The 15,962-nt window shown below is 41.4% G+C and overlaps 1 protein-coding gene across 2 annotated transcripts in view; it reads right to left on the reverse strand.

Annotated features, from left to right (window-relative positions):
• ITPKA (inositol-trisphosphate 3-kinase A) overlaps positions 1-15,962 on the reverse strand; it is a 40,451-nt gene that overhangs the window by 6,355 nt on the left and 18,134 nt on the right. For both annotated transcript variants that reach the window (XM_080345799.1, XM_080345798.1), the window contains 3 exons: positions 8,988-9,084; positions 6,495-6,708; positions 4,598-4,802 (listed from right to left, as the gene is read on the reverse strand). In XM_080345799.1, coding sequence (XP_080201925.1) covers positions 4,598-4,802; positions 6,495-6,708; positions 8,988-9,084 — 516 coding nt within the window. The remainder of the gene's footprint in view (positions 1-4,597; positions 4,803-6,494; positions 6,709-8,987; positions 9,085-15,962) is intronic.

Below are 15,962 nucleotides of genomic sequence, written 5' to 3' on the forward strand. Positions count from 1 at the left end.
GAGTAGTTGAACAGGAAGAGAGCACATAGACCAAGCAAGAGGTGGAGGAGAAAAATCTATAAGAGCTCATTGGATAACTTTAAATGGCCCTTTCTTCCTGTTGAGTGCAGTTTAAAAAAAAAAAAAACAACAACAACAAATCAAATCATGATATTATATGAGCCTGTAGGAGGGTTTTCTCACTCATCAGTACTAGCAGTGCAAAGTTCAGTGGGGCAAACCACGATGACCTCTTTGGTTGTCCTCTCATCTAGCCTGGTGTCATCAAGCCCTGGCTGGGGGTGTGTAAGAGGACATTTTGAAACACAACTTTACTAGTCCTTTTTGCTTGGGTGTTTTTTTGTTTGTTTTTGTTTTTCAGTGGAGAAATCAAAGAACTGTGGTTAAAACTCAGTTCTCAATATACTGTTGCACATTATTGTGACCCAGAAGTCACAGAACAGAAGGCTAGTTGCAGACAAGAACAAGTTGGGATTTGCAATGCTGGCAGTGACACAAATGCAGTGACAAAGCAGGTATGTGAATTTGGGCAAAGGACAGTGGAGGCATGCTTGTATCCAACTGGGTCCTGGAGAAATTCAGAGTATTTTTGTGCCATCGGTAGGGCTCAGTCCAGAAGCATCTTGCTATGGAAAAAAACAAGTCTTTATGTGCTGGTTTTGTGTACCAGTTTGTGCTTGTGGAGCTACAAGTAAGAAAGAGCAGTGCATGAATTGGAGATGTCTGTCAACATAGACTATATGAATATGCATTTCTCCAAGAACATCCCTGTTGCTTCAAGAGACAGAAATCTGAGCTTTTAGGACATGCATATAAAATACAGTAATTACTGCAGTTGGTAGACTGTATCCACGAAAAGCCTGCAGGATTATCAAACTGTGTTCCTCTCCATTGTTTCAGTCCAGTGAAACCCCCCATTTCCATTATAAGCATGAATCAACAGGTCATTAAAATGTCACTGCACCAAAACTGGGTAAATTCAGCTCCAGTCTCAGCAGGTGAAACACTATTTACTCCAGAGCAGAACTCAGCCCCTGCTATAACATATATACACACACACACACACACAAAAAATCCCAAAACACTGATAATGCCAAATTTCCAGATCTACCATGTAAGAGAATTAACTGACTGAATGGCAAAGTCATGCAGAGCAGCCTCCCACCTACCAGACTTTCTAGCAGCAGAATTAAGAGTTTTATTCCAAGGCTGTGGGCCAGATACAAGCATGGCGTGTCAGCCTGGTGAGATGTGTAAGTTATGCAAGTGAAGTTCAGCAGGTAGGCAGTGAAAGTTAGGAGCCATCTGATCTGATGTATGATAATACTGAACAGCACATAGAAATTTGGAATTCAGTCTGATGCCTTGTACCTCTTCACTGGAGTAAAGTTATTTTTAAAATAATTTCTCTCCATGCCCCAATCCCAGAGCAAAGCCTGGAATAGCTGCTACGTCTTTGCTTTTCATCCTTTTTTGTCTGGACAAACTAGTTGCTTCCTCCCCTGCTGTTTAGAAACACTTTTATGGGGTTGTTCCTTTGCAGTGGTTGGCAGGAAATGTAACTGCTGCTTGTCTTTACTTGCTGTAAACAATATCCAGATTTTGAATGGCACCATCCCTTGTATTCTGTACCAGGTCCTCACAACAACTCTGGATGTACACAATCCCCAGGAGGTGCTCAGCTGACTCAGTCCTTGAAGTCATACCTTTGTCAGGGCCCCCATATACATTCCTGCGCAGCAGAGCGGTCTGTTCACAGTGCAGCTAGTGGGCCCACTTCCAGTACTTCTCATTAGATGTGACAGTGACACGGCTAGCAGGAAGGCAGGTTTGGGAGCTCCTTAAAATACTGATACCTATCTTAACCTGTGTGGTCTTGCTCATATTCCTCTGCAGATTTCCCTTACAGGGCTCTGGGTTAAGGTCATGACCTCAAAGGATTCACAAAGATTTACTAATTAAATCTGATGTCCTCTGGGGAAAATGGCTATCCCTGACCTACAGCTAAAGGAATGGTACCAACAGAAGTAGCTTCCCAAACTGCACAGAGATTCAGGGACAGAATGGGAAACCAGAACTCCTGGTTCTCAGTCCCATGCACCTCTGCTCTGCAAAACTATTGGCTTAGTGTTGTAGAGACAGCATTTGTGATGCCGAGCCTTCAGTGCGCCCCTTCCAGAGAGGAAACCTGCATTCTGAACCTAGCCGGCACAAGAGACTGAGTGTCAGATGCCAGCTGCAAGAAAACCAAACAGTTCAAACTATTTTTGATAAGAGGAAGAGGGACAAATCTCATAAATGAACGTGTCTTTATTTCAGAGATACGGAAGCAAGGCAAGGAAAAGAGATGGATCAAACTAAAGAGAAAAGGCACTCCACTGATGAAAGCGTACAAATGGTGAATCACATCAGTAGCCACTTCACAGAAGGGCTTCTGTGATTTCAGTTGCTTTGCTTCTGCTTCTTACTCCAGCAGCCACAGGGCAGGAATATTTCTGAATTACCAAACTCAACATTTCTGTGCAGCTAACTCCAGGAGTTATCAGGGTACTCAAGAACAACCCCTTTTTCCTATCAACCACTAGCTGGCACCACCGATCCTTACAGGCTCTCCTCTCAAAATGGGCATCTCTGCAGCACAGCTTCACTCCTCTGCAAATACACAGAATGGGATGTACAGTTCAGCTACAGGGAAACAGTGTGATGAGTACAGACTAGCTGTATTGCTTGAAAAGCTTCACTTTTGCCACCATTTTTCCATGTAAATAAGAGAATGACACCTACATCCCCTATAACAGCACAGGGAGACAGAGGAAAACATAATGTACTGGAGTGCTCCAAAGCATTTCCTGTGCTTAATAAAAGATAAAGTATTCATGTCCAGTTTTGTACATGTACTGCATTGTCTCAGTCGAGGGAAATAGCACACAGTCTGTGTGCCATGTGGGTCCTACCCACCTCTGATAACCAGCCAAACCACAAAGAACAGGCCAGGAGGTTTTACTGGAGCTCCCCTGTGCTCCCTTAGCTCAGCAGTCACCCTCCAGGACTTGACATAAATCTGTGAGTCTTCTACACTGACCAACTATCATTCTGAGAACATATGTAAAAGGTCTTGAGATCATTTGGGTTTCTGACTCCATTATACAGAGCATCCAAAGACCTAAGTGGTTTAGGAATAAAACAGGTATCTTGGTAACATCATTAGATGCCTAAAGGGTAAGACAGAAGGTGTCTTGGCTGGACTGGAGCCAAATCATCTACCACCCAGACACTTCTTGCATGAAAATGCTGGTGTCTAACAGCCAGGAGTGGATGGCACTGCATACAGGGGGCCAGCACAGCATGAGCTGGAAGCCCTGGTTCCTGTCTCACAGCAGGAGAATCTGCAAATGAGGAAGGGAGAAGAAAATACATGGAAGCAGAGAAAAAAGAAAGGGATATTTAGAGAGCCTCTGCTTTTCAGTGTCACCCTCTTTAATCTCTTTCTTCTTCCTCTGCGCTTGAACAATGAAAAGGAAGCAAAACTAGTCCAGATTACAATTTACCATGTCCTAACATATCAAAATTAAATGTATATACTCCGGGAACATCCTGAAATTACACAGGTTAACCCATGCTAACTTCTCCATAGCTGTCCCATCATGGGCTTCAGTGGACGAGTACTTATCCAGGGTCCGGGTGGGTTTGGGCAGCCCTCACCATGCTCTGTGCTGGTACAGGTACCTCACTATCTAAACCCAAGCAAACTAGTTTAAGGCCAGTTGTGACAGGCCTGTGCAAGCAGAAAGCAGCCTTCTGGATTCCAGCAAGTGTTAACATTCAAGTAGCTGTGTCAGGTGGCTGATATTCTCAGAGTAGGTCCTAATGGGTTTCTAGGTAGGTATCCAACATTGCCATGGGGCACAACAAATATAAAGAATTAATGGGTAGGAAAGAAAATTGCCAGGGTTCTTCTATGGCTGTAAGGTATCCTAGGAATGGCATAGAGGCACAAAGTTATCACTTGAGAACAGCAGATGGACTTCGTTGATGGATAAATTTTATTTTTGGTTGCTTTGGCTTTATTCCAGCTCCATTTATACCAGATATTGTAATGTACTTGAAAGGAAAAGGGGTTTCCTCAATCCCATGAATATCTAAGTTAATGCCTTTTAACATGCCTTGCAAATAAACATAATTGGAACAAAACCACTTTGCTATGATTCACTTGGGATAAATATGTATAGTTCCTGGATTTTAAAAAAAGGCAATAGCATGAAGAGAGATGGTTATTTCTTCAGTTCTGAATTATCCCTTATAACAGTCTCATTTTCATTCTATCAACACTGTGTACATGCTCAAGTGCTTCCTGCAACGTCTCTGTGGTTGAACCAAGTATTATTGATGTGCATGTGATGCTTAACTTTACTGACTCCACTGTTTTAAGTACAATAGATGCTTTAAAACCACAATATGCTGAACTTTGTGGTTTCAATTAGCGCATTTTCACATAATCCTTTGAAAAACCTGGCTACAGATGCACACTAGCTTTCTGATTAATTAACAAATCAAACAAAGTTTGGTCTCCAAGAACAGGCATAAGTGAAACTATTACCTTAATCCCTTCAATCCTGAAGCCCAGGTTGGCACTAGAGCTGATGGTTTCCCTCCACTGCATGTATCGGGGTTTGGTGACAGCATGTTGGGCATTCTCTTCAGCTGTGGGGGCAAGAGGATCCACTTCAATCATTTTCTTGTACATGTCCTTACGCAGCTTTGGTTTCTCACGGGCCTTAGTCAACTCTTCCTCCAGGTATGTCCTGCAAAAATATCACATCCCAACAAAACCATAAGGATTCCCCAAAGATTTCTTTTTACAGCTTACAAACTGGCCTCAAGAAATGTCAACCAGGAGAGTGTTATCATTACCCCAGTTTTGTATACGGGGAAACTAAAGAACATAGACTAATGACTGTATAGGCATATTTAGTGAAACAGTTGCATGAATCAGGAATTGTCATTCACTTCTTGTTCTAACCATATCTTTAGAGTACTGTTAAATGTTATTGTTATTTCCAGCTTACAGAATGGTAGAAAGCTGAATCCCTACCATGCCATGAAACAGAGCTGTATTTTGAGGGGACAGTTAGGAGAGATAATTTAAAATGAAATCAAAAGCAAATAGGGCTGCTGAAGTGCTACTGTCTCTCCTCAAAAAAAAAACTAACATCAGTCATGTGTGATGGTTTTAGGCCTCAGAAAGCACTTAAGGTTTTACTTAATGCATCAGACAGTGAAAGACAGAATCACTCTTCATATACTAAAAATTAAAGAGTAAAGCAGATTATCTGAGCAGTTCCAAACCAGAAGAGGTAACTAAGAATGGAAAGGTGAATGGTGACAAACCTTCCACACTTTGCTGTTATCACTCCACACATTAACCTGCTCACCATTAGAAAGACACTATCCACATTCTCTACATGCCACTGGACTCACAGAGCTTGTCTCCCTCCACAAAGCTTGCACTTTGTTAGGCACCTGGAGTGCACCACCTTCATCATAGTGTAATAAACCGGGCTGGCGTTTAGGAGAGGCTGTCATTCATTACCAGAATGCCACCTACCTTGAATAAAATATGTACTGCTGCAAATGCTTCTCTTTCTTCTGGGCGTACTAGTGCTACAAATTTCTACTCTGATTTAGCTGACAATTCATGTAAAGATTCTGCACCTATTTGAACAGGCTTCTCTGCACTCCTTTAAGCTGAATAACTCGTTTATGACAATGACTCTTCAGCATCTCAGCTGGCACCCAAAAGATTACTATGAGAGTTCACACCTCTCTGCACTGTTACTGCAGGCTCTCAACAGATTTCTTATCTATTTGTTATGCTTAAATAACATTTTTGAGGCTTTTCTCTTAATCACAGTTAAGAAAAGGAAAAGAAAGTGAGAATCTGGAGAACAAGATGATAGCATCGTAGAGATGTCATAGTAGAGAAAAACACAGATCAGTCATGAGCAAATGGTCAATTATTTTCTTTACAGAAAAAAATCAATACCAGTGAAGACTCATTCAAGCACTGGAAATGGGCTTTCACACTGCTATTCAGTCATTCACATTTGGAGACGGGAATTTTACTCTTTGTGGGGTTTTTAGAATCACTGCATCCGCAAAGATTAAATGAACTAGCAGCGAATGAATCACGTAATTTTTCTCCCATGTATTATCAGGCCACTGCAGGGAAACTTTGTTTTAAATCACCTCTGGAAATTTCTTGATGTGGACAGTTTTTGAAGCTATACATCAGTTAGTTTCCAGAATCCATGTACAAGCAGTCAACAATGGGACAGACTCTCCTCAGGTTGTCCAAGGTGATTGCCAAACCAACAACAGGTTGTCTGGACTGAATCCCAAGGCTCCAAAAATGTTAGCAAACTCCTTCAGACAGAGCATGACCACATCATCCCCACCCCTTCCTACAAAGGCACTTTCTCTTTTATATTCCCCACCTGATCCCCATCTTGCAGTCCATCACAGAAGGCCCTTCAAAATCAGTAAGCAAGTCATCCAGCTGAATGTAGCTCTCGCCATCTCTCTCCACCACACCATGGAAGCAAGGGACACAGGAGCGTAGCGGGTCTTTCATCAATCGCTCAAAACACTCCTTTTCATTCTCTGAGAAGCGTTTCAGAATCTTCCCACTATCAGCTGCCTTGAAACTCCCTAAAAAAGAAAATCAAACACATCCTGACAAGACTGAACTGCAAAAAAGAAAAACACCTTTTCCCACCACTCCAGTTTCATCTACCTCAGCCTCTTGACACCAGTTAAAGATTTCTCCAAACAGAAAAGACAACATGCTTTTCATAAAAAAACAAAGCACTCAGGACAAACACAGCCGTTGGCAGTGAAAGTCTGGATACATTCCCATGTCAGAGTTTATAGCTTTAAGGAGTGCAGCTGCTCCAGGCCATTGTTTTTTTTTCCATGCTAAACTCTCTGTTACGATATTAAACACTACTATACTTACTAAAATGCACAGGAAGAAGCCACAAGCCAGAATTGATTAATCCTCTGACAGGCTATTTTAAAGCTGTATAACACTGCCAGTGTTGGCTTTGTCCTTAATCCTCACATAGGGTATACCTGCCGAGTGTGTACGTAACCGAGGCAGCCTGGTCAATCAGTCATTGTTCAACAGCCACAAGCAGGCCAGAGCCAAGCACTGCCCTTGCTGTGCACACACTCTGTGACCGCACACGTGTGTAACCTCCAGGTTCTGCCTCTGCTCTGGAGCTCAGCTAATCTGCAGGTACAGCATGTGGTGCAACTGCTTTTTACAACTCTGTAACTGAATGGTATCCAGTACAAATGACAGTCTGCATAGGCCAAGACTGGCAGTAATTAGACTCCAGCTGTCTGGAGTCTCCTGTCCAGATGTTCTCCTGTCCTGCAATAGTCCTGCCAATAAGTCTGAGAAAAGCACATGTTTCATTCCGAGGTACCCTTTAATCTACATGACATAAAATAGGCGCCAAAGTAGGAGCCTCATTAATCCTGTGGCTAACACTGAACTTGCATCACAGCAGGATCCTTCAGCCATTGCAAAGTGGCTCTTCTTTGACAAATCCTAGAACTGGCATTGCCACAAGCACAAAGGCAAGGGTGGTGATGGCACAGGTTTTAATTCAGAAAGAGCTTGTTGTATCAGAAAAAAAGCTGCCAAAAGTATGGACTAAATGGAACCACAGAAAACTATCTAAAGCAAACTGCAGAAACTCTTAACCTCTTAACCCCCCTCTTCTACCTTACTACATATACAAGCCTCCAGAAGGGTTATGATTACACAACTAGTGCATCACTCCACATAGATCAAGCCAACCCCATACACATGGTGATAAAAACTGCAATAAGACTGGTCATCTTGACACTCTGTGTGTTGTAAGTCAGCCCCACCAAGAGCACTGTGCAAACTGCAGCTACTCCATTTCTAGGACTAAATAAATTTCTCTGCACAGCTTTGAAGTGCATCATATTAGTGCATTAGCATATAAAGAGGTGTTTCAGGTACTGCATTAAAGCACGATGCAGCGTAGGTGCCTGCCCACATGTGTACTAATAAACCCTACACTAGCACTTTAGGAACAAGGGCTACACAGGAATTAAATGAAGCACAAGAAAAGCAAACCTTATGACTTCCTTTTTTTTTTTTTTCCTCTTTTTTTTTGTCTTACCAATGAAACAAAGCCTACAAAGGCACACTCACCAACTTCTACAGATGCAAAACTACAGGGTGTTTCAAAAAGATGGACCCAATTTCAAAGATACAGTGATTTCAAATTAGGTCCATCTTTTTGAAGCATCTGTAGAACCAGCCAACTGAGCTGCTCCTTGCACTCATACAGTGAACAATGACAGACTTGCAATACAAACACCTGGCCAGCAATTCAACTTTCATCAGATCTGTTTTCCACCTAAGGGCTTACATTCAGATGAGGAGTTTGGGGTTGGTATTAGGATTACTGTCCGTGCCTGTATGCATCTCAACCCTGGCAAGGACAGTGTTGTCCTTGTCAGGGTTGAGATGCATACAGGCACGGACAGTAATCCTTCCCACTAGGGAACTAACATATTGGCTAATCAGTCAAGAAAAATGATCCCATACCACAACCAACAGCAACAGATGGACTAGGGCTTCAACTCTCCCATCCCTCTTGTTTCCCTCTAACATGTATTTTATATATATCACCTTACAAGGATGCATCCAGAGCCTGGCCCTTCCTCAGAGTCTGACCATTGCTGCTTTGCTCATTCAGGTATATCACTCCCCCTTCCCTATCCCCACCACAACTGAAAAAAAGATGTTCCAGTTCACAGATTCATGTGATATTGCCTGCTTCCTTTTTACCTGAAGGAAGGAAACAGAGAAACACAGGAACATGGTTTTTCTTCCTGCTGCCATTCCACTCTAGAGAGAAACACACTGAAGATATCCATCTTACCTGTATGCCCAGCCAGCTGCACCCATGAGTAGCGTTTCTTGAAGGGGCTGATGACTGGTAAGTTAACCATGGTTTTAATTGTATGCCATGCCTTTTTCTGGAATACAAAGAAAAGAAATGTTAAGTTGGGCAAAAGCTAAAATCCTGACATGCCACAAACCTACCACATAGCTTCATGCACATTGAATTGTTCCCCACTAATCTGTAAGTGCTCAAAGGTGGAACCACAAAACAGATGCTATGATCATAAGTGGAAAAATATGTACATAAAACCAAGAATGGACAAATACTTAAATATTAATATAATGCCCTACCATCCACAAGAACGCTGCCTGCAAGAAATAAAAAAAAAAAAGTCATGCTGCACATCACAGGCCTGTTCTTAGCCACACCTGACCCTCTCTGTGTCTGAGTCATGCAGTGTGCATGGAGCAGATACTGAACATACACTTATGCACATTTAAGTTTCCATGAGACACGAACATAAGCTGTTTGCCACAGTTAGCAATACTTCCTTTCCCAGAAAACTTCAGTATCACTTTGTGATTAATGGCTTTCTCTGAGTCAGCAGGTGAGTCTTACTATGACAGTTGTAAAGAAAACACATTTATAGTTGGACATGGAGGTCACCCAGATCCCTCAGCATCCATTGCTGAAGAAACCTACTCCAGGTCATGGATTTTCCTGCTCCCTCCCCTCTTTCCCAATCTTGTTACTTTTTAACAAAGCTGGGCATTGCTCTGACCACCTTTGGCTGCCGCTCAGTGCAGCTGTCTGGATATGGCTGCAGGCAGACAGGGAAACGAACAGCTGCTCACAAACAGCAGCTGAGGGCTCTGTCACAAAAGTAGAAAGGAAAATTTAAAAAAAAAAAAAAAAGTTTTGTGCTCTGGAACTGAAATCCAGGTAGGAGAAAACCACAGCCCACTGGCATTCACATTATACTCGGAGGGATCCCAAAGGCACATTTCTTCTGTCACTAGAACATGATAACCTGTTGGGTAAAAAAAAAAACAAAAAAAAAACCCCAAAACACCAACCACCACCAGAACTGTGCAATACTTGTGCATGACAATTTAGTGATGAGGGCTTTTTGCTGAGATCAAATGTAGTTGGGGATTATGCTGCTTCTACAGAAGTGTTTATCAATGGTCTAACTGGGATTCACTAAAATCAATGGGAGGCAGTGATTTAACTGAAAACAAGTGTAGATCATTTTTCAAGACCTGAAAAATCCACCTTCAAAACAACTATGTCTACTCTAGCAAGGATAGTGCTCTAATGACTTGGCTGCTTAGGATACTTGATTTTTGTTGTCTTCTACAGAAGTGCAAAAATACAAGAAGTAAAATTGCAGGCAATGATACACATGCAAAATGTAGCTCTCCACATCACACTCCGACCTGGCCAACCTTCCCCAAACTTGTTCACTTATGCCACATTTCTTATAAGGTATCCTCTGGCAATGCTGGTCACCGCAAGAGGGCAAAACCCTGTGGCTATCTTCAAACATATTAAGAGGATATATGAACTCACAGACAAGTGATCTTGCTTTTAGGGATTTGTCTTCACAATAAAGTTACGTTATACTGCAAATTAACTGACATAACAAAATAATGACCATATGGGCATACTTATTCTGAAGTAAGATTGCTTCTTCCTATTTAACTTCTTTTGGTTTTGAAAGCAGTTCAAGCTGAAATGAAGTCACTCTAGATCTGATATAAGCACCCCATGCAGCAGTAATACTTTTGAAAACACAGTGTGCCCGTGAAAGGAAGCATCCAAAGAAAATCCAACACGTTTGAGAATCAAGAAGACCATAGTACTTATTGCAACTCCACAGATGTTACTAGCTCTAGCTAATCTCCAGTTTCACAAATACTTTCTGCAGATTGAAATGACCCTTTCATGTTCTATATTATTTGATTTTCATAGCCTATATTATTGGCCCTAAGTCATTCCAAACCGCAACCTTGCAGGGCTAAACAGCAGCTTGGCTCTATCATAGAGCTAGCCGCTATTTAGTGAGGATGAGAGAGACTCTTGTATACCACTTATAAATGTCCATAGCCTCCTCTGGAGGAAAGTGAAATGTAAATATTGTTATTCAAGTAGTAAATTACTTTTGTATAATTTATTTGCCAGATGTAACTGAGAGCAGAAGCCCTTCAGTCTACTCTGATGTTTCTATTCCAGAGGGATACAGCCCTAAGCTATTTAAAGAACAGTTGAAAGTAAACACCACCCTGAATTAAAATGACCCCTTTGAATGTAATTCCTGCCAAAGATTTCATTTTTTAATATTACAGCCCAGTTTTCAGGGTAACACTGCTTTTTCCCCATCCCTTAATCAGAAGTCAGTGTTGCTCCATAACCCTCTCATAAGGTGCTATGCTCATCATAATGTCCCACTCCTAACAAACTGCAGCCTGTCTCCCAGTGACTTCCATGCTGCTACACCCAGACATGATGAGCAGCTCAGGTTTTCAAGGAATGCACATCAACTGTCAATGCAGCACCACACTGCAGTGGCTTTCCCGCCTCCTCCCTCCCACCTAGCTCTGAGAAGCTTTGGCTTTTATTTGTATTGTGGGTGTGACAGAGAGACAATCAGCCAAATTCAGCCCCAGTTGAAGTGGACTTTGGCTGCTTAGGTTACAGCTGCTTTTGACGAGTATGTTTAAGCTACTCATCCAATAAGCAGACACTGACCATTTTTTATTATTATTATAATTTCAAATAATATCTTCACAAACCTTTTCCCGCTCAAGATGGGGAAAGCACGACGCTCAAACTAGGAGCCCAAGAGGTATGCTGCCTTCAGCAGGGGTTCAGTAGTTGCATTTCCCTCTACTGCAACTTCAGTCTTCCAGCTTGCTCAACCCAGGATGCAAATTGCCAGGCTGCAAACTGGGCTGCATGCTGTTGGAGCAGTGGTGTGAGTGGGAAGATGAAAACTTCATGTGTCTGCTGTGGGAGGAATCTTTCTCGCTTCTATTTCTAAAGCAAGATCTCTTCCTCTTTGTTAGCAATGGAATTACGTGCTTTTCAAATCACTGCTTCATGCTGCAATGGCAAAGCGGACTGCAACCACTGCCCATATGTGTTTGCAGTCCATATGTCCTTCAGTCCTTGTTTCTTCTAGATTCCTGCTTAGTCTTCCCTGACCTTTTGCTCTGCCTGAGTTTCTCCAAGCCCTCCTTTCTCCTAGATTCCCAGCCAGTGTATGCTATTTACACACCTTCAGGGAAAATTCAGATCTCTCTGTATCAACACTGCCTGAATCAGATGCCCTTGATATCACTGATGCCATTTTATATGGCTCTTGAGATCCATATACTCAGGAGTTTTCCAATAGGAAAAAGGAAACCATTCCAAAATGGCCAAGAGGCAAACATGAGAAATATTAACATTCTTAGATTCAGCATTTAAGTTACTCAATGTGAACTGTAACTGACACACTGTATATAACCCCAAGCAATAAGAGGTGTGGGATGCTAAAGAGTGGAAAAGCTAGTTTCCTGCCAACGGGTCAGCCTGCGTGACAGGCTGTGCCACTGGAACAGTGGCCCTGGTAGCAAACGAACAAAAATTCCAGGGAAGATAATGGGAGAACCAATCCCTACAATGCAGCTACAATACATGCAAAGGATTGTGGCTTGGTTTCTGACATTGCTCTGTGTTATCTGGATTACTCTTCTGGATTTGAAGCACAGCACTGAAGAGAAGCATACATCCATGCAGCAGATGTGGCAGGCTTGCTCGGTGTTAGCACTGGCATACGCAGACAAGATGCTGGCCAGATAAAATATTCCCAGTCTATTCAATCCTGGATACAGGTAGCTGTTGCCATCATGCCTATCCCATTAAGAAACAAAGATGAGCAGCAACCAAGAGCCACCGGTTACTGTGAGAACAGCTTTCTCCAGGCCTTTTCTCATTATTTGTATGTTACTAGTATGCAGAAGCACAGCCACGATGACCCTGCCCAAATACACCAGCAGGACTTGGCTGAGCAAAACCCACTAAACTCACTGGGACGCATTTCATCCTTTTTAAGGGAGTTTGGCTCAGGCCTCACTGTCCCCAAGAATTAATCCACAGGAACTAACCAGCCTTCCTGAAACCCTCTCACCATTTCAGGACAAGGGCTTTAACATCCTAATAAGCTCACTGAACAGATCAGTGCAGACTCCCTGAACTGGGTGAGCTTTTTTGAGTTGTTCCTGTTTTACGAGCATAACAGAACAACTTAAATCTCTGAATGTGTGTTGAATCCCTCAGGGACAGATGAGATCCTCTGACTCCTAAGGGCAACAGAAGATAGGGACCTGAACCTTCCTCTGCTATTCTGTGCAAAAATAAATAAAATCTCTCCCTTATTTAAAGGTAAAAGGAGAATGAAGATCTCAGTTCTGTGAACACCTTAAACACAAGTAACTACCCTCAGTCAAGCACTAACAAACAGTTAACATACACAAGAATTTGGAGAACTGAGTCCTAAATGAAGCGATTACAATAATTAAAAACACCAGTCATGTCTCAACTATTGGAGGGAGGAAATAACAAAACTCTTTTCTTCAGGAAAAAAAACAAAAAACAAAACAAAAACAAACAAACCACAAAACATTAGTTTCAATAATCCTAGCATGTTACTTGAAACCACACCGAAATGTAACATAAACCGACAGAGTCCCTAAAAAAAGTTCATTCTTCTGTCATCAGCAGAGTGGAGTAGTTCCTTGCCTGAGCTGGTAAATTTTCATAGAAATTCTGCTAGACTATAGTAAACAATGACCCTTGAATCTTTTTTTCCAGGAAAATTTCAGCAGTTTCTTTATCCAAGATGCTGTTGTCTTCTTTTATGTGCACTAGTACAAAGCCTACGCAAGCCTACATAGAGCTATTATGACAGCAAGAAACAAAAGGATAGTGAGAAATTTCTTTGTGATCTTTTTTTCCCCCTAAAAGGCTTTAAGAAAGAGTACTTAATTGTCAGTCATCATAATCTACTGTTCTCTTAAAGTCTTTACATCAGTTAGGCTAAATTCTGCCACTCAGGGACATGGGGGCTGAAATCTGATCTGTAATGCTGGTTGCCTCTGCCTACTCAGTGCCTCACTAACTCCTAGAAAGAACAAAGTTCCTCTACAGAGACCTGCAAGGAGTACAGAAAACTATAATTATCAGAAAGTTACTACATGTGTTTCAAAATAATTCTGTAAGAGGCATGTGCCCGAAACACAAAAGTACGGAGCAATGCTTTACCTGACAATCAGATCCAACGCAGTGCAAATGAACGAGCAGTGAGAAGGGGATGGGTGTTGGCCTCTTTAGGGACACAGTAACCATAACAATACTGATTCTAAAAGTAACACCTGGGAACCCGTCAGACAATGAGCTGGAACTGCTTTCTACAAGCGGGCTGTAAACTAACACTGAGCTTTACTAAGCCAGGTATCAGTTATGACTTATCCATGCACACTATTAGTCATTCTCCAGTGGCTCACCTTTCTGCTGGGTTTTTTTTTCCTTCTTTTCCTTCTTCCCTCCCAGGTCACACACTAGCACCCACAGTACTCTCTTGGAGTGAGAAAACAAATCCTGATGAGGTCTGTAACATTAATCACAGAGCTCTTCAAAGCATCAGTATGACCAGGTGGTAAGGTAGAGTCATGCAACTCTCTCTCAATATTTTTTTCTCCTAAAAATCTGTGTATGTTTTCCAGTTTTATTGTTTAAGTTTTACTTTTTATAGTATGTACACTTACTTATTAAAATGTTTCTAAATCCCTACAAATTAATTTTATCTACAAAATCCTTGACTGTTTTATTTACCTTAGTTTATTAAAACTGAAGTAAACCAGCTTGAAAGTTAGTTTGTTTTCCTAATTCTATATGCCATTTTACACAATTATGTGATTTGGAAAATGAAATTAACATATTTAGATTTGTTCTCCATTTTCTGTATTTTTTGACACTTTATTTCAATTGGCCTTGACCTGATGTATTGGACCTGCAGGTGTAGGTCCAAAGCTGCTAACCATATTATTTTAATGCACTAAGACCAGCATGAATAAAACTTTGCTGTCATCTGTCTCAATGCAGCCACTACCTGTCGTTACCATAAAAAGCATCCATGAGAAATCATTTTGGGTGGATCACAACCAAGACAATTACTAGTCTAATTTAATTACCCTGTAATTAGACATGTTTCTCTCTGTGTGTTAATGTAAGCAATAACTGCAGTACTAAAATTACTACCTATTAAAGACAAAATAAAATCACAAACATTTTAACAAAGAAGCTACTGCTTTGTCAAAATCACAATATTCTATTAGGACAAGTTGGTATCAGTGTAATTCCCACCAAACCAATGAGTTTTGCATGGGTGCAGCTTCAAGGGTTATCAGAGATTTCATTTTTTTCAAGAGAGTGCAGCTCTGGGACAGTTAACCACATGGTTTCATGTCATAGAGAGATCTGGGGATTTGAGTGATGTTATATAAGAAAATTAAAAAATTAAACGATAGTGAGAGTTGCTGAGCAACGTGGTATCTTTCTGGTTACAGTCACAAAATTTGCCTGCTGAAGAATTCTGGCTTTGAGTTCTTTCAGGTTGATACTTGGTGCATTATAGTTGTCTTTGAAGACACAAAAGAGGTAGGCCGGTGACTTGGTCAGATCCAGATCCTAGAGCAGCAGACATTTTTATGCCCAATAGAGGTAAATTACAATTACTCTTGGTTTTTCTTCTAATAATACATACAGAGATATATTTATACGCACATATGTGCATACTTTTAAAATATCTAAAGCAGTTAGTAAAAGCTTTTAATTGCAGTCAATCAAAATTCTACGATAATCGATAATCAAAATTTCCAGACTGCAACAACTCTTAGGCTTGGGATCATTTGGTATTTGAAGAAACTTAGAAGACCTACCAAGGTATGGTACTGCAACGGAGAAAGT

Source organism: Nesoenas mayeri, assembly GCF_963082525.1.
Source record: "Nesoenas mayeri genome assembly, chromosome: 5".
Lineage (NCBI taxonomy): Eukaryota > Metazoa > Chordata > Aves > Columbiformes > Columbidae > Nesoenas > Nesoenas mayeri.